Source organism: Lepisma saccharinum, chromosome 26 (genome assembly GCF_977018435.1).
Source record: "Lepisma saccharinum chromosome 26, izLepSacc3.1, whole genome shotgun sequence".
NCBI classification, from domain to species: Eukaryota; Metazoa; Arthropoda; class Insecta; order Zygentoma; family Lepismatidae; genus Lepisma; species Lepisma saccharinum.
This window is the reverse complement of record NC_139254.1, coordinates 27,236,129-27,256,919: the sequence shown is the minus strand read 5'-3', so window position 1 is coordinate 27,256,919 and position 20,791 is coordinate 27,236,129. Positions and strand designations below refer to the sequence as shown.

The window sequence follows — 20,791 nt, the reverse complement described above, 5'->3', positions numbered from 1 at the left end:
CGAAAGCGGGAGACGACCTCGGTTTCTGCACACGGACAACGGGAAGGAATTCTACAATGCCACATTCAGGCAGTTTATTCGGAAACACAACGTTCAACATTACTCGACCTTCAGTGACGTCAAAGCCAGTATCGTGGAAAGATTCAATCGGACTCTGAAATCGCGCATGTGGTCACGCTTTACGCTTCAGAGAAGCTACAAGTGGGTCACCATTCTTCCGGAACTCGTTAACGACTATAATCACACACGGCACAGAACGATAGGCATGAAGCCAGCTGAAGTTACGAAGTCCGACGAGCAGCGTTTAATTTCTACCGTTTACTGCCCAAAGTACACACCCACGACAAAAAGAGCTAAATACAAAATTGGAGACCAGGTGAGGATCAGTAAATTGAAGCGAACGTTCGACAAGGGTTTCACACGAAACTGGAGCACGGAACTTTTTACCGTGGTTCGCGTTTTACCCGGGAACCGTCACACGTATATAATAAAGGACAGTGGCGGTGAAATTTTATTGGGGCGCTTCTACGAGGAGGAACTCTCTAAAACTAAATACCCCGACACGTACCTTATCGAAAAAGTTTTGCGTAAGAGAGGTGACAAACTTTTGGTGAAATGGCTGGGACTTCCGGGAACAAGTTGGATCGATTCGAACGAAGTGATTCTATGAGGAATGTTGTGAAACGTTTACCTGATTCGGAAAGTCAAACGAAAAAAAGGAACGGCGAATTGCTCCCCGATAGCATACGGTGTCTGATCGTAGGACCTTCAGGGTGCGGAAAGACGACACTGCTCATTGATAATTTTATTCTCGCACCCAATTGGTTAGACTGGGAAAACAGACACCTCTACGAATTTTCGAAAAGTCTCGAACAAGCAAAATACCAGCAACTTATGAAACTGTACGAGGGACTGGGCATTGCAACTTTCGCATCTGAAATCATTCCACTGGACGATTGTCTTGAGAATTCCGTTGTGGTGTTCGACGACATGATCCTGGAAAATCAAAAAGAGATTCGTAATTTTTTCACTCGAGGTCGTCACAAAGGATTAGATTGTTTCTACCTGGCACAAACTTTTTCCAAGGTTCCGAAACAACTGCTACGCGATAATGCTAATTTTATTTGCTTGTTTCGACAAGACCACACCAATTTAAAACACGCACATGATGATTACGTAGGGGCTGACATGAATTACAATCTATTTTCTAAATTCTGCTCCCACTGTTGGAACCAAGGTGATTTCGGATTCGTGACTATTGACATGACTCGAAAAGGAAACCATGGAAAGTATAGGAATAAAATAAACGTTTATCTAGACGTCTCAGAGGCTAACAAGAGGAAAATTTCAGATTTGCAACAAGAAGAAAATTAAAAAAAAAAATCAACGGTCGAGAATCTAAAAAATAAAATTTGAAAAAAAAACGTTCTTTTTTTCAAACGTCTCAAGCATATATAAAATAACCATTACAACAAAAAAAGTGAGTGTTAGAAAAGTGGATAGTCTCAAGCGGGTGACGGCAAGAAAACTACGAGAACCGAACGTATAGGCTGAGAATTCGACGTTTCAGAAACGTTTCGACATATATAGAAAAATGTCAAAACGTCAATTTCAAGAAGACGAAAATCTCAAGCTTCGCGATTACCTCGCGAAACGCTTCAAAGGTTGGAAATCCGAGAATCGTGGTTTGTACGAAGAGAAGAAACGTCAAGATCAACCTGTGATCCACGCCATCAGCGGTCTCGGTAAAGAAATTAAAAGTGTCACGGAACAAAATAAAAATTTGATCAACGAACTCGTACCACTTGCAGCTAAAAGTTATACTGTACCCACGCCCATTTCGAGCATTCCTTCGACGCCGTTCGAACTGAAGGACGTACCACGACATCGAGCCATAAGCAGTACCTCTTCTTCGGATAAGATCGAGTTGGGACCTTTGGCACGAGACTACCTGAGCACGGGGAAATTCGACAAGGATGAAGTGTTCGGATTGTATCCGAGCATGGAAACCAACGAGGGTGTGATTTGGAAGATTGGGAAATCGAAATTCACCTTCGAAGGCAACGACATTAAAGTTAATTTAGGCGATAAAAATAGTTGGACCAGGTATCCGGGTACGGTGGGACTGTGGGAACTCGTTGCAAAAATATATCCGAAAGATTACACCGACGAAGATTATCAGAGTTACAGGGAAATTCTAATCATGACGGATGCCATGTACCAGAACAACGATGCCTCGCAGAATAGGGTGAAATCGAGCAGCGGTGAGAAGTACAGGAATCTCATCAAACCGATATGGAACGAGGTGAAAAGTGGAAGCGGCGTCAAACGCTACAACACGTTACCCAAAGAATTCGTTTGGCTGGACGACGTGAGGAAACTCATCGACAGATTGTTAGTGATAGCCAGCGAAGAGAATGCAGGCAATCGTAATTTCTACAACGAGAAGGTTGGCATCGTGGACATGATCAGCACGAAACTTTCCAACTTCATCGTGAACGACGACAAGGGCATAGGTTACCTGATCAAAATTATCAACACGCTGCCTCCGAGATTCTGGAACGTGGCCGAAGGAAAGGGACTCGTGAACGACATCATCAACAAGTTACCTTTCGAGATGCATTTACCTGGCTACCAGTACTGCGAACCGGGTACCAAACTCGAGAAAAGATTGGAGAGAGGAGACAAGGGTGTGAATCCGTTGGACGATGCATGCAAAGATCACGGCATCGCTTACAACACTCGCACCGATCTGGATGCACGTCACGAAGCAGACAAGAAATTGGAGCATGCCACTTTCGAAAGATTCGTCAGCAGAGACGCTTCTTTGGGAGAAAGAGTTGCAGCATTGGGCACCACCATCGCCATGAACGCGAAACAAAAATTTGGGTGGGGTATATAAATAAATAACATACAGTAAAAAAAAATAATAATAACAACATGTCTTGTATAACCGACTTACCGCATGAACTGCTATGTAAAATATTCAAACACGCTTTAAACGGAGATATAGGGAAACTTTTAAACATAGCAAGAACAACGCCGAAATTTCAGATCCCTTGTGAAATGGTTGTCAAGGATTATCTTCGGGAGATCAGTGGCATGAGGTGCAGTGATCTCGACACTCTTCTTTCGGCTGCAGGGGAAAAATTAAACGACAGGATGGACGAACTTCACGAGGCGAGGCAGGGAAGAAGACGATACACGGATGATTGGCGCAAGTCTAAACAGGAGACCGATGATATCATCGCGCACATCATCGCGTTTTCCGAAGCACGAACTTTCTTCCTCTGTGAAAAAATAATAATATATACATGTCAAAAAAAAACTTGATATATAAATAACACACATCGTGAAAAAAAAATCTTCAGTATATAAATAACACATTGTGAAAAAAATTAAATTTCTATAACACACACACCCTGAAATTTTTCTTCGATATGACAGACCTCCAAGCATTAAAACAAATGCTAAATTTGTCAGTCGAATATGTAAAAATTCAGGAATTGAAAGTGGACAAACCTTACACGATAACTTCCGGTTCAATTGTTTCTACCCAGTATGGTCCCAAGGTGCGTCTGTTGCTCAACGGACAATACAGTCTATTTTTACCAGATCGATATGCTATCATGTTATCCGACGAGAAGCTAGCTATTTTAATCGAGAACAAAACTCGAATCGTGTACAAGGGGACAAAGGAACTTCTTGGTAAGAAAATGAAGCACGTAATAGAATTTGTTTAATCACGGACACCCACCCCCGGAATATATATATAAATAACATACCATGAAAAATGACAACTTGTATAACTCAACTTCCTACCGAAGTGTTGCACAAAATATTTACGTTCACGTTCGACGGGGATGTAACTAAACTCATAGTCTTGTGTAAAGTAACGCCAGAATTTCGTTCACCTTGCAAAATGATTTTCATGGATCACCTCCGAGACTTTCTTTCGAGTTGCAGACAAAAAAAATTGATGATAGGTTAGACGAGCTGCACGAGTGGAGGCAGGGGAGAAGAAGATTTACGGAAGACTGGTACGCGTCGAACATTGAAACTGACGATCTTGTAAACCACGTGATAGTATTAGGCGAAGCAAAAACTTTTTTCTTTCCCAGAATACATATATATAAATAACACACCGCCACAGTTGTGTTGAGTGAGACGATATAAATAACATACCTTGAAAAAAAAAAATTACACGAGAGAGGGAAACAAAAAAAATCTCAGAACATATATATAAATAACATACCGTAAAAAAAAAAACATGAAGCCCAAGGGTGTCGTGTACCAGATACCATATTCGAATCTGAAAACGCTGGGTGCCCTCGATGGTTTACTCACCAAGAAACAACGCGAGAAGAAACGTTCTTGCTTGTCCAAAGGACACGGAATGAAATTGCTGCTCAGCACTCCACAATTGAGACGGTTGCAGCGTTCGCGGAAACAGCAAAAGACAGGGGGGGTTCATATTCAGCGTCCCGGTCATCCTGGCAGCATTGGGGGCCGTTGGAAGTTTGGCTGGGGGTAGCGCCGCCATCGCGAAAACCGTCATCGACTCGAAGAAGAACAAGGCGGAATTGGAAGAACAGAAACGTCACAACCTGGCCATGGAGAAGAAAGGGAAGGGCGTCATGAGGAAGTTTAAAAAAAAGAAACAGCACTCACCAACCGAGACATTGAATCTCTGATCAAACCATTACAAATCAAACACTTCAGAGGAGTTTTCATGTCCGACTCGTTACCTTCAACCGTTAAAAAAAGAGAATGTGGAGTAGTCAACTTGGACAGTCAAGAAAATCCAGGCACGCATTGGATATGTTACCACAAAAATGATAAAGCATTCGTTTGCGATTCTTTCGGAGGTGTTCCACCTACAAATTTAGTTCATTATCTGAAAACGAACAATCCTATATACTACAACCACGAACGCATTCAAAATTTCGGAGACGTGAACTGCGGTCATCTCTGTCTCTCCATGCTCGCGTTTCTCTCTAAAATAAATAAGCCACAGGTGGAAGATTTCGAGAAAGCATTGTGGAACCTAAAGCATCACGATGGGCGTGTTCCATCTCACGAGCGAATCTTCGATCTTGAAACTCACACTGCACGACGACATCGTCTATCCTAAATCCATAGCTCTGCGTGCATTCTACAGCATGTACCTCATACCTAACGTCACGCAGCACAACAACAAAATTAGCGTCGGAAGCGAACATATCGTCGTCACGCCAGGTCAATACAATCTTTCTACTTTGCAAGCTCAATTACCCAAAGGCACGTACCTTTCTCAAAATTCGGTCACGCACAGAGTGGAAATCGTGTCCGCGACGGAGACCGTGAACCTGGGCACCATAGGAGAACTTTTAGGTTTCGAGAACAACACCAAACTCGAAGCTGGCATCAAGCACACGGGAGCAAACATTCCTAAATTTCTAGCCATCGAAACTTTGAACGTTCACTGTAACGTGGCGGAAGGAATGATCACGAAATCCGATGGATTGTTAGGAAGTCACAAGCAGATGGGAATCATAGCCACGTTCAAACCCAGTTCCGAATTCATGGAACCGATCATCTACACACCCTCTTCGCCAATCAATTTTCCAGTATGTCGTAACCGCATAGACAACATAGAGTTGGTGGTGACGAACGAGAAAGGAGACGTGGTGGATTACGCAGGTGCCACGACGACGGCCGTCCTGGAGATCAATTTATAATAAATAACACACATAGTGAAAAAAAATGGAGCAAATCGAAAGTTACGAATTGCAATCTTTCCCTCCGAACCGTCGCACGTTCGCAAATTTGAACGAAGCGAACCGGGAGATCGAATACGACGTGGATGTAGGCGATGGGTTCGTTCATCCTCACAGAGCGAACCTTTACCTTCAATTCGACGTGGTGAAGAAAGAAAGCGGAGACGCGTTCCCCGCAGCAGCAAATTTGATACTCGTGGACAACTTCTTGCCTCACCTGTTCTCGCAGGTGGAGGTGAGGAAACACAACACCGTCATCGACAGAATCGATTATCCAGGCATCACGTCAACGGCAGTGGGAACATTGAAATTATCCAAAACGGACGCAGCATACTATCAAGCGGGAGGATTCGAAGCGGGGACGAAAATATCGACGAGAAGTCACACGGTGCTCTTTCCCATGCGTCTGCTTCCGGGATTCTTCTCGGACTACAAGGAGATCATGTGGAAGGGAGGGCTGAGAATCACATTTCGAAGAGCGGCCAACGACAACGACGCACTGATGCGATACAGCAACTTGAACGCGGACGGTATCAAGCCGCTGCCCAACACTTTACCCGAAGCAGCCAAATGCGTCATCCAGAGCATGGAGTTGAGAATGCCGATCGTGGAATACGAAACGAACTACGCCCTCAAGTACAAAGCGGAGATCTTGAAAAGTCCACAGGTGCCCATTCACTTTCACGGTTACCATTGCGTGCAGAAGATAGCGTCAGGAAGTCACATGGAATTCGACGTGACGACGCAGTTCAACAACATACAGTTCGACATGCCAGATTTCGTCATTGTACTCTTTCAGACTGGGAGGGACAAGAATCAGGAAAAAGATTCCAGCAAATTCGACGACTGCAAGATCAAAAACGTTTATCTGAAGAATGGAAGGAACGAAGTGTTCCCGCGCGAAAATTACAACCTCGACATGACCAAAGATGATTACCTCAAACTTTACGAAGCTTACACTGCTTACAAGCGCGTGACCGAGGGAAGCGTGGACATGTACTACACGCCCAGCGAATTCAAAGCACGCAGACCCATGTTCGTCATCAACACCACAAAAAGGAAGCAGGTGGAGGTCAACGATCGCACCAACATCAAGGTCGTCTGCGAGTTCCACGACGCGCTGCCCGAGGACACCGTGTGCAGCATCATCCTGGTCGCAGAGAAGTCTTTCGCGTACGACGTGAAGAATGAGAGGGTGATGAAACAGTTTTAAATATCGCATTCAGAACAGTCGCTCTAGATGATATGGAAGTGTTTCCACGGCAGAGAGCTTCGGATTATAAGAGATTTGCGAGGTGGCGTAATCCGCATCCGAAAATTTAGTCCCCCAATTCCAATTGTCTGAACTGAACATCATCATCATCCCCCCCCCCCCCCCCCCGTTTTCGATGAAAAGCCAGGAAGTACTCTCTTCCAGCTCTCCTAATTTTTGTTCAGTGAACATGAAGAGATTTTTTTTCCCTTCACGCAGCACAGTCGATTTCAAATACCGCTACAATACCATATGTTTTTTTTTTTTGCATCATGAGGAGAAAAACATCGTAGCAGGCGGGGGCCCAAAAACATCGTAGGAGAGAGGTCCTCCCGTTAGGTCGTAGCAGGAGGGGACCACACATTTGTAGAAGATCGCACATGAGTTTTTTTTTAAAAAAAAAACAAAAAAAAAACACCATGTTTTTAGGTCGTGGCAGATTACGCTGAGAGCAAGGTCGTAGTAGATTACACTGAGGGGACCTTACAGTAAGAGGAGACAGACTTATAGGTAAGTCATTTAAGAGTAGGTCAAAGGGCGAGGTTAGCATAAGAGCAGGAGGTAAAAAATAGCTTAAAAAAGTGATGCCAGAGCTTCTTCTCTCCATTTTTTATCATTGTAGGTTAGTTTAGTCCGTAAAATGTCGTAAAATAAAAAATAAATAAAAAAAAACTGCGCCAAAACATTGGATTCCCGCCATAAAAAAGGAGGCCCGGTGAGGGAGGGGGGTAGAGAGGAGGAAGCATTAACACACCTATTGCCAGCTGGCGTCTTCTTCATCTTACTGCATACTTATCATCTTATAGAAGGCTATGCCGTCAACTTGTAACTTGTAGGTTAGCCTCGCCTCTGAAATATCATATGTTTAAAAAAAACAAGAGGTTTGTGAAGCAACTAATCAGTGTTGCCAACTCCTATTGGTAGGTTAGCTTCGCCTGTAAAATATCACCATGGTGAAATTTTCTTGGGTGGGTTGGCAACACTGAACCCCAATTAAGGTTTCTCAAGCAGGCTTATTATACTACTCTAAAGTAGGTCAAAGCACGTAGAGGCTCTCGTGTAGTTTAGCATGTAATTAAAAAAAAATGAATAGGTTAAGTTGTGGCTCAGTCGGTAACGCGTCTGACTACCATGCTCAAGGTCCCGGGTTCGATCCCCGGCCGGTTCAAATCCGGGAACTTTTCTAACGGTGGAAGCGGCCCCGGCGCCTACCCAGCGTCGAATAACATGGGTACCTGGGGGAAACCCTGGGGGGTAAAGGCGGTCAGGGGCGTGATGCTGATCACATCACCCCCACTCACGACCGGATCAAGAAAGTGTGGGGCGTTAACCCCACACCCCCTATACGCCTTCATGGCGTGGTGCTATGCACAGGGGAACACTTTACCTTTTTTTTTATATCACGTAAGATCGTGGCATTCGTACCAAGTATGAGTGGGAAAAAAATTAGATGCGGTGAAAATTGCACTGAAAAGTCGTCAAACGCTATAAAATCACCAAAAAAATCGTGAATATATGCTACCACTGAGGTTAAATCCATAAAAAAAAAGGGCTCGTACCAAGTATTGCGTAGAAACACAAGTTTACACTACTAACAACGTGTTATACTTCCTCGAACTAATTCTAACTGGCTTCCTGTTATATCTGGTGTGCTGCAAGGAAGCGTTCTTGGCCCTCTGTTATTGTATTATATCTGGATGATCTCACAGACCTCTTTAATTCCCCCATCTCAAGCACAATTCTAATGTTCGCTGATGATTGCAAGATTATGAGAGAAATAAAACAGCCATCAGACATGTAACTTCTCCAAAATGACATAAATAGATTCTCTGAATGGTGTAAGCGATGGAAACTGACCACAAACCCTTCGAAATGCTCTTACATAACAATTTCATTGAAACAAAACATTCTTGAAGGTAATTATACACTCACCGACATCACTCTAACAAAAGAAGCACAACACCGAGATCTAGGTATCCTCATAGACTCTAAACTAAATTTCGATAATCACATATCAACCATCACAAAAAAGGCAATGCGTATGCTACGCTTACTTTACAGATTCACCGAAATCCATAACCCGAAAGCACTTTCCATTTACTTCAAAACTTTTGTGTCCCCCATTCTAGAATACTGTTCACCCATCTGGAACATGGCTGCCCCTTCTCATACCTCCAAGATCGAGAGTGTTCTCAGCTTTTTCCTCTCCATCGTTCGATATAGAGTGCCGGCCCTGAGACACCTATCTAAGAGAGATCTGCTTGTAAACTTATACATAAATACTCCAGAATCACGTAGATACGTTGCAGATATGAAATTACTACATAAGATAATTAATGGAAACCTAAGATCCAGCATCCCACTCCACGAACTCTCCCTCAGAGTGCCTAGACACAAAACACGGAGCAAGGAAACTTTCCACACTGCAACTCCAAGACTCTCAATCATTCAACGTTCACTATTTCATAGGCTACCAAATCAGTTCAATGTAATCTCAAACCAAACCGATATATTCAGTTCATATCCATCTTTTATCACCAACATAGAAAAAATTGTATATAAGTAATGCTTTTGTGAAACACATCTGTTACCTTGGAACTGTCTTGACTTGTTTATGTTTATTTTTATATTTTGTTTAATTTTTTTTACCTTGTTTTGTGTGTTCATTTTAACACTAGGTTACTGTTTTACTGTTGTTTCTTTCCGGTTTAAAATGGCTTCTGCTGTACTGGAAATTTCAATAAATAAATAAATAAATTTTGTGTCTCTCAGACTCAAAGAAAAGGGCTAACGAAGAGATTGCAGCATGAATATTAATTAAATGGAATTTCCACGTCTACAGTCAAAGTAATGTAAATGTGAAATATTCCTGAAATTTATTTGAAAAAGAAACTCGTTTTTGACTTTCGTGACGAAATAGTTATCACAATTCGTTAGAATGTGAGGGCCCCGGGTTCGAATTTGGCCTGACCATGGGTGTTCTTTTTGAGTCTCTGTTCATCATCGCGAGTAGACGAAAATGGAAAAAAACAACACTAAATAACGAAAAGGGAAAAAAGTAATAAGAATAAGTGAGACAGAAATAGTGCTGTTGCAATTCCTGAAAATGATGTAAAAAAAGAAAAGTCTTTCGGAATAGTGTTATCCTAGTCCAGGAGAAGGCTCGAAGAATAAATAAACTCTTTCCAAATACAAACAGAATCACAAAGTTGGCACTGAATATGCGATGGGAAAAATAATAGAAATCATAAAGGGAGAAGAGTTTATGTCACAGCCAGGGTGACACATGAGAGGAGATACCTTCCCCCCCACCACACACTCATCAATCATCCAGGCTATTAAAAATAAGTCAATAGTTGATCTCTCATTTAACTTTAACAGTAAATGGAGTTTTTGTAAAATTCAAATTGTCGAGCTTTACTTTTTTTACACGTGCACGTTGTTTACGTAATGGAGCATGAAAATAGAATTGTGACTCTCATAAATCATAAAATTCTTACCGAATGAATGAATGCCTTCCTATATTCAAAAATAATGACTCTTCATTTTGAAATAAATAGTTTTAAATAATATAATTTATGTGCCGTTGGTTGATGAGATTCGTGTAGAAGAATCCGTTATGTTGACGGAAAGTAGAGAACGGTAATCATTTATGGTTGGAAACACTAACCTTCTTCAAAAGCACAATATCCTAACATCTTCATTAATTTTCATGCACAAGTTTCACTTGCATTTTGTCAGCAATGTGTACAGCATATGAACCCTATCTGATGAAGTGTATTGCTTTCAAATTAATGTAATTAGCGAGAAACGACCAGAACAGAAGAAGAATTAAAGAGAACATACAGGATATTAGAAGAAGAAGCAAATAAAATTGGGCTACAGACAAACATGAATAAAACCAAATTCCTACTGCTGACTCCAAAGCAAGATGGAAAACATTACCACCAACTTACAATAGATGACAAGAAATTTGAAGCGGTAACAAACTTCAAGTATCTTGGAATGACGATAAATGACCAAAATAACATGCACGATGTAATTAGAGAAAGAATAAATGCAGGAAACAAAGCATATTATGCCAACATACAATTACTAAAAAGCAAGTTAATTAGCAGATATACCAAACTATTGATTTACAAAACACTTATTAGACCGGTAATAACTTATAGTGCTGAGGTATGGACAATGAGTGTAGAAGACGAACAGCAATTAAGAAAAACTGAAAGAAGAATAATCAGAAAAATATATGGACCAATCAGGGATGGAGAATTCTGGAGAAGTCGAAACAATGAAGAGATAAATTCCATCTTAAACCAAAAGGATATAGTAAGATTTATTAAAGCCAGAAGAATTAGTTGGATGGGTCATATAGAACGCATGAATAAGGATAGAATGCCGCGAAGAATCATGTACGAGAGAATGTACTCCACAAGAAGAAGAGGCAGACCCAAACTAAGATGGCGGGATAGTGTCGTACAAGATCTACAAAGAATGGGAGTCCATGGATGGAGGGAGAAGATATTGGACCGAAATGCTTGGAGGCTGATAGTGCAGGAGGCCAAAGCTCACCCAGAGCTGTAGAGCCAATTGGTAAGGTAAGGTAAGCGAGAAACGACATCAAACGTTTCGAGCAGGACAGGAAAAGATGCAATCGTATGGATAAATTACTCGAATAACTTGGTTTCTTCACCATGGCTTGTGGCCATGTCGGTTAAAGGCCAGCTCTGAAATCTGAAATCCTAGGTTCGAATCCCTGTGTCTCCAAAATATTTTTTCTTACCAAATGGGTGGTGCTACATAATGTATTTCATTCCCGTCACACCAAATGAACCCTGAAACTTTGTTATTGTTTGCGTGCCAATAAGAAAATATGTATTGAAGCTAATACTCATTCAGAGAACGTGACTGTTACTCGAGACTACTTGAAATTGAGATTTTTTTGTTGCTGCTAAACCTCGATATTTACAAGTGCTAAAATTGAAAATTGTTGTGTTAAAAAACACGCCATTAATACTCAAGAAGAAAGCCACTGAAATTAAATGAGTAAGTTGTGAGGAACATCAGCAGATGTATTTTAAGATGTTCTGTCATTCATGTGTCACTCTCCATATTTTATACATAGATAGATATTTACAAGTGACCAACTCGATGAATGCTCGCACCTGAAGAGTAATTTTCAGATGGGAAAGAAAAAAAACCTGGTCCAAATTGTAAAGTCAAGGCATGCGCAGATTGTAGATGTTATTTTCAGAAACAAACAGAATTAATCAGTAACTACAATTATTTACTTAAACATCACTCATGTGGCACTTAGAATAGAGCTGTAAAATATGTCTTTTGGATGATTAGCTGTTTGCGTTATTTTATAGTGCATGAGTAAGTGTTTGGATGAACCCTCTCTTCTAAATCTGTAATTTTTGTGTATGTCAAGGAATATCATTTGATCCAGTTGCAGGAGTTATTACTAAGAATTAAAAAAAACTACTTTTAACTAAAATTATTGTCTAAAATTGCTTTCTAGTAGTGTTTGTATAAGATGAAAGCACTATATTCGGTGACTATATAATTCATAAACATGATGGAAAGTTTGCCTCTCTCTTTTTTATCTAGGAATGTGGATTATTTTATTTTTATGTTGTTGGAAAATGATTAATTTAATTTATATTTGTTTGGACAGTTATAGTGGAGTTATAGTTCTCCATAAATTTCGTGACATATGAGAGACATATGTTGTGTTGTAAATTAGTCCCCTTGTAATAGAGTGGCTCTGGGTTCGATAGCAGATGGCAGGCACATAGTGGTTCAGATCTCACTTGCAAGTGTAAATCCCGTCCCGAGTGTAATTGAAGTGTGAGTGTGACATATGCACAGACTTTGACACGTTTTGAAAAAACTCACTTTCCCACGTGCCCCTGTGAAAATCAAGAGATATTTTAAATAAATGTATATTTTTTCCTTCTCTATCTAACCTCTAAAAGCACAGAAATAGGTTTCGAGTTATCACCATATGTTTTTACATCTGAATGTTTGCTATTGAATTGAATGTTTGCGGTTTTCAAAATTACATATCAAACATCGATGGCCAAAATAAACCGAAATATCAAATCTACTTTTGAATCTTGATACACTTCACTGTTTACTGCGTAAATGAAGAGAGAAAAACATTTCTGATCCTGACAGGGTTCGAACTAGCGACCATTGGAGCTTGTTAATTTATACCAAAGCAAAATGAATTGTTTCTGCTTCTCGGTCGCAGAGAAGAAACAGCTGGATTGACAGGTTCACATGACTATGTCATTGTGCTTACCTTACTCGAACACGGTGAATACTTGACCTTGGCAGTGTATAGCATCTCCCTTTGAAAGCCAACAGACAACAGGAAGCTTTTATTCAGAAAGTTCGTAACAATGAAACAAACATTCCATGTAATGTAACGTTGAATTTATTTAAAACCAATTCATACGATAAGTTACCCCAGACGTTACCTGCATAGTATAATGTGAATGGAAACGACATATTTGTCCCTGTCATCTCTCTATACTGCAATGGTTGAATTACTATTAATATTAGATTGCAGTCCGGATTCAGCTGTTTCGCTCAAATTGCTCCTCGAAAGCAGAAGTATAATATAAGAATAATAATTCAAACAGCTATTTATCCAAAATACATATTTTACAGCTCTATTCTAAGTTCCACATGAGTGATGTTTATGTAAATAATTGTAGTTAGTGATTAATTCTGTTTGTTTCTGATAATAACATCTACAATCTGCGCATGTCTTGACTTTACAATTTCGACCAGGCTTTTTTCTTTCCCATGTGATAATTACTCTTGAGGTGCGAGCATTCATCGGGTGGGTCACTTGTAAATATCTATCTATGTATAAAACGAGGAGAGGGACACGTGAATGACAGAACATCTTAAAATACATCTGCTGATGTTCCTCACAACTTACTCATTTAATATCAGTGGTTTTCTTCTTGCGAGTATTATCACACAACAATTTTCAATTTTAGCACTTATTGTAAATACCAAGGCTTAGCAGCAACTAAAAAATCTCAATGTCAAGTAGTCTCGAGTAACAGTCAAGTTATCTGAACGAGTATTAGCTTCAATACATATTTTCTTATTGGCACGCAAACAATAACAAAGTTTCAGGCTGCAATTGGTGTGACGAGAATAAAATACTTTATGTAGCACCACCCATTTGGTAAGAAAAAATATTTTGGAGACACGGGGATTCAAACCTAGGATTTCAGCTTACAGAGCTGGATTTTAACCGACATGGCCACAAGCCACGATGAAGAAACCAAGTTATTCGAGTAATTCATCCATACGATTGCATCTTTTCCTATCCAGCTTGAAACTTTTGATGTCGCTTCTCGCTAATTACATTAATTTGAAAGCAATACACTTCATCAGATAAGGCTCATAAGCTGTACATATTGCTGACAAAATACAAGTGAAGCTTGTGCATGAAAATTAATGAAGACATTGGGATATCATGCTTTTGTGGATGGTTAGTGTTTCCGACCATAAATGATTACCGTTCTCTACTTTCCGTCAACATAGCAGATTCTGCTACGTTGCGATGAATATATTATTTTAAACTATTTATTTCAAAATAAAGAGTCATTATTCTGGAATCTATGGAGGTATTCATTCATTCGGTAAGAATTTTACAATTTACAAGAGTCACAATTCTATTTTCATGCTCCATTACAAAACCAACGTGCACATGCAAAAAAAATTAAGTCCGACAATTTTCATTTTACAAAAACTCCATTTACTGTTAAAGATAAATGAGAAGACAACCATTGGCTTATTATAATAGCCTGGATGATTGATGTGGGGGCACCTCCTCTCATATGCCCCCTGGCTGTGACATAAACTCTTCTCCCATTAGGATTTCTATTATTTTTCCCATCGCATATTCAGTGCCAATTTTGTGATTCTGTTTGCCAAAGTGTATGGGGAAGGAGTTTATTTATTCTTCCAGCCTTCTCCTGGAATTGCAACAGCACTATTTCTGTCTTGCTTATTCTTATTGCATTTTTCCTTTTCGTTATTTAGTGTTGCTTTTTTCCATTTTCGTCTACTCACGATGATGAACAGAGACTCAAAAAGAACACCCATGGTCAGGCCAAATTCGAACCCGGGGCCCTCGCATTCTAACGAATTGTGATAACTACTTCGTCACGAACGTCAAAAATGCATTACTTTTTCAAATAAATTTCAGGAATATTTCACATTTACATTACTTTGATTATAGACATGGAAATTCCAGTTAATTAATATTTACGCTGCAATCTTTCCATTAGCCCTTTTCTTTGAGTCTGAGAGACACAAAATTCCCTGCATATGGTTAAATTGATTGATAGTAAGCTACACTGCTCCTTTCTGAACACTTACTTCAGCTGTACTTCCGGCGACGAAGCTATACTTTAACTCAAACGAGTGTGGCACTTTCTGTGAACAGAAGTGTACAATTAATCAGGTGGGGTGTTTATTCAACTGAATTTTTGCTTGGAAGAAGCATTGTCCTCCTCCCCTAACCTTTGAACACTGAATAGGGTGAAGTATGTTGACAGCATTACTTACAATGGTGTGATTATATATTTAATGAATGTCTCACAATGTCCTACTACAATTCTATAATAAGAGATTCAGAAAAGATTTAAAGACTGAATACAAATATTCCCAAACCCTTGAACTGTTGTTACATGCTATACCTGATAGTCACAGGCACGTGCCCAGGATTTTCGTAAGGGGGGGGGGGTCTGAATCCAACACATTTTCCAGTTCACAGGTCAAATTTCTTGTAATAAATTTGATAATTAATATACTTTGGTTTTACCCCAATGAACGCAATCAATGTATTTGCTATGGATGCTTCATGTTTTTATTTTTTAAGTCACACTTGTGATAAGAATAAAAGTATCATATAAAAGCACCTGCTTGAATATTTTCAATTATTAATATTTTATATTTAATTGCTCACATATAATTTTTAAACGAAAAATATGTAAACTCAACATTGTAACAACATTAAAGAGATTAAGACTACTTGATGTCTTAAAGACAGTAATAAATAAGGTACCACAGTTCAACAATTTAAATTCTGAAATTTAGGCATCGAGGTTTCTGTGCGAGTTCTTACAATATGTCATCACAAGTAACTTTTATATCCCGGTGAATGTTCAGAGCAGCTAACCAATTTAATCTTTCTTCGCAAATGGCATTTCGAAGATAGGTCTTCAACCGCCTCAAAGTTGAGAATCATTTCTCATTTGATGTTGTTGTTACCGGGATTGTACATAATATGCACAAACGTGTGTTTACCTAGGGAAATATTACATCACTGCACATATCAATTGCTTCAAGAGCATTTACTGGACGTGTTTGGATGATACCACAGTTTAATTTCAGTGGGAGCGTCGTCACCTTGTAATCAAGGTGTCCTGGGTTCGATACCCAGTGGAGGCTCATAGTTGTTTGGATCTCACTTTAAATTTTATACCCAGTCCCGATTAGCCTTACTGTGCATAAAGTGGATTTAAAACATCAATTCAATCAACATTATACTTGTTGTGGAAGTGATATTGCTAAATATTGTGTACATTTTTGGCACTGTATTATTATATTATTGGTCAAAACATTTGTTTGACAGTCGACAAACAAATACGAACCCCTTCAGTAATTAACAATTTCTACTACAGTGTCATTAATGTGTCATATTAATTTTCATATTAGGTCTATGGAGAGGAATTTTGTATGTTGTTAACGTTATGGAACTGCAAAACCAACTGTTGAAGGGGCCCACTCCCCCCCCCCCTCTCTGAAGACCACCCCCGCACTACAAGATCTGTCACTGAGCCAGACAAAATCTTGCCAGACAGTGCTCGAAATGGAAATTCCTAGGAGCGGATGTTTGATCGATTTTGGAGATACGAGGGGGTACATCCTTGTATGGATCAACATGAAGACAATACAGTAGGTGGAGGATGCTCAATATGCAAATTATTGTAATTGGGGATATGCTTTGTGAAACTTTCTTAACTGGAGGTAGCATCCCCTATTTCGACCACTGATGTCAGAAAAGGTGCTTTCAGAAAATGAATTTATTACTGCACACATATTACTTATTGTATTTGTTGCGTTTGTACAAGAGAAATATTCAGAAGATTTGTAACGAATATTTACAGTTCATAGGATGCCTACCTAGTCTATCCTGTGTCGTAATACAAATTATATCTCTTTCCTACAAAAAAATAAAACTGTCCATGACAACCGTGATTTTAAAATGTGGTTGCATACATATATAGTAGCACCAAGCTTTCTGGGACCTCAGAAAATACGTGAACCACAGGCTTCCCCATGGCTTTAACTAGCGACACTAGTGCCACTGCTCCGACGCCAGGGTTTCAAATGCCTTGGTGGATCTATAGGAAAGGTAATATCGTTTTCCGATGGTTCGTGAACAAAACAAAAAGAAAATTGTTTTAAAGTCCATTTTATATTCCGATACGTTAATTGGGACTGGATTTAAAGTTTAAATCGGGATACGTACCACTGTGCAATGCACCTTCACAGGGGATCAAACTCAGGACCTCTTTGATTACACCACCATCGGTGAGGCCCCTGAAATCATTGAGGAAACTTGTTCATCTTCATGTTCTCTTGCCCTGTGAAAGTTTATTGGTGACATAGGGTGACATCCTACATACCTCTTCCAGATATACACACTCACTGCCCCTGCACAGACACGTTTGTATGCTTACAGCATATGCTGTGCCCTCCCAGAAAAACAATACTAAATCCGCCTATGGATATATCTGCTATCAAATAATGAACGTCACTTACCTTGACAGTTCCTTGACATAATTTTGCAACAAAGTTTCCAATATCTTCTGTTATGCATTCTTGTTGAATATCAGAGTCTGAAAGTTCACACGTTTCCTTCTTGCAATTCGGATGGAATTCCTCTGAACTTAAATCGACCTTTTCTGAGGTTCTATTTGTAGAAGGTGAAGCTTCAACTTCCATTTTTTTGTTTCTTTTGGAAATAATCTAATAATGTATTTCTCCTCTTTTCTCTATCCATCTTTAGTTCCACGTCAAAAATCTATTACACACACAGAAAACATAACACACAACACGACCACTTCGACTTGCTACCTTGCAGACTGCAACTCGCTACAACCCCAGTGAACACCAGGACTTGGGACAAAGTGTAATGTCTGAACCATGCATCCAGCTTGGTCCAGCTCAAATTACGCACTAGTGTTGACAACAACCAGTAGTGTTGGCAACTGCTAAATTATTTACGCAGAAATTCAAGTGAGATCTTTCACAAATTTTACAAGAAAATTCAATAAACTGAAGGCTGGAAATTGGTTGAGAAAAAAATATCTAATTTGTAAAAAGGACAAGAGTAAAACATATAATATTTTGGCATATTAATTGTTTTTATTTTGTTTATGAAACTGACTGGGCCAGTTGGGCTATATAACACATCCGTCACCCCCTCCCTTCCTCCTGGAATGCTATTGTACAAAACATCGCTTGATTCCTTCATAAAACCATGCTTCGCTACTGCCTGCAACAATTATTATTATTATTAGTATAATTATTGATATTTTGAAATAAATATGCATCCAGGTGCGAGATAAGATTTTGACTTACTTTGCCTAGTAATTGTAGTGATTCAAATCTCACAGAACTTTGCTCTGCTGGCATAAATGGTATAAGAAGGGAAAAGAAAGAAAAGGGAAGTTAGCAGCACCGTCGTAACAGGAAAGGGAGGGCCATTCTCCTAAGAGGGTCATCCTGGGTGAAAGAAAGGGGAGGAGGGATTCCTTCAGTTCGCATTCCAAGGGTTACGGCTGATTTCTTGACCATACTGAGAAGGAAATTCTCCTTCCTTTTCAGTGACTAAGGAATGAATGAATGCCTGTGCATTGCCGTCACACAACTCCAATATTATTAAAAGTAATTGAAGAAGTAAATACAGTTCTTATTGCAAAATGTAAACATTTTACAATATTGGCGATTTGGTACTCAAACACATTTATGAAATAAAATTTATTTCACTTTTGCTCTGATTTTTTTAAATGACAAAACTAATGGGGGGTTAACCCCCACCCCCTGCCCCCTGGACACACCACTGGATAGTCATAATCATAAAGAAGGAAAACATGACATGCAACTTTAAAATTGTGATAACAAAGGTATTTAGTTTTATATCTTTTAGTAATGCTACAAACCTGGTATGATACTTGATAGTATTTTATTTCACCACCAAGATCTGCTGGAGGATCCCAGTGGATTTGAAAGTCCTTCCATGATCTTTTAAGCACACGTAGGTTGGTTACACTGGAAGATGCTTGGGAAGAAAATCAACAACAATCAGTGGTGTATTCAGCATGTTACCTCATTTACCACTGTTAAACCAACTTTTTTTTCATATATTTTTATACATTTAGCTATAATATATATATGGATAATTGCTCATTATGTATTATGCAAACAAGTATTAAAACAAGCTTGTACGTAAACATATATTAGAGTATGTGTGCCAGGATCTAGATTACATGATTGAAGAATGTTGAGCCACCAAGGTAAGACATATGTAAGGCAGGTTAAAAATTCAATATATATTTTTTTTCATTGACATGCTCTTATTATAATGGTTGAATTGGCCCCTGAGCTGCTGACTTCTGAAATCCCATTGTGACTTAAGAAGCATGGTGTATTTTAAAATTACTTTGAACTTCATTAACATATGCAATTTTATTAACACTAGCAAAATTAACAAATACAATAATGCAAAGCAGGACATTCTTCTTGTCAACTTGTGTGTTCTGAAATAAAATCGCAGACAATAAGGTAATAACATAATTAAAAAAAGCTGCTCAGAAAAGGTTCATTTTTGATTTGTAATGCATAATAAGTAAAAAGTTATTACCTCCGGGCCCTGTTGTCACCACAAATGTGTCTGACAATTTACTATCTCCTGTAACTGTCACTGCCTTCACTCTAACTTGATATTGTGCATTGGGGATTCTGTTAGTAAAAGTGACCACTGTGGATTGTTGTTTTGTGTACAAGCTCCAATTCAAATCTTCCTTGATGTAAACCTCATAGTGTTGAAGTGGACACATTTTAGAATTAGTGTTAACAGGCTGTGGAGAATAAAAATATGAAATTAAGAATATAGACAATTTTCCTCAAATATCTGAAGACAGTAGCAAAACTAAATTACAAATTTCAACCTTGCACTAAATTGCACGAAAATCATTCAGAAAAAAAATAATTGAAAAACTAACACATTTACTTTGCACTGTGTTCAATATTCATAACCACGTTAAGTGAATCATGAAATTATCTACAATTATTTGTCAATATAAAATAAATAATAAATAAAGTATTCTAAATAAGTTCTGTTAAGGTGAAGAGGGACAATTACGCACCAGGTATGCATTTATTCCAATATCGTCGGAATGAGCAATGCTACTAAAAAGATCTCAGCCAGAAATGAAGAGTATGAATTTCTCCCCATGTGGCAAGTGGAAGCGGTTTCCTAAGTTGATTATTAAGCCTTATACGATTTTTGAAAAATATGATGAATTAGTATTTACCAAATCCCATGTATTCCTTATGGGACATCAACTTCAACTTCAAGTTACGGCTCATCAAATGGGAGTTTTGACTTTTCCTACTACTATGACATAGTTCAATGTGTCCTTTTTCCATCCATGTACTTTTCTACGCCATC

General features: G+C 39.1%; 1 protein-coding gene across 1 annotated transcript in view; it reads right to left on the bottom strand.

The window, feature by feature from the left end:
* The window catches only part of LOC145979775 (uncharacterized), a 240,510-nt gene that overhangs the window by 34,625 nt on the left and 185,094 nt on the right, over positions 1–20,791 (bottom strand). The window contains exons 24-25 of the mRNA XM_083112754.1: positions 19,982–20,198; positions 19,281–19,399 (exon numbers count right to left, since the gene is read on the bottom strand). Coding sequence (XP_082968880.1) covers positions 19,281–19,399; positions 19,982–20,198 — 336 coding nt within the window. The remainder of the gene's footprint in view (positions 1–19,280; positions 19,400–19,981; positions 20,199–20,791) is intronic.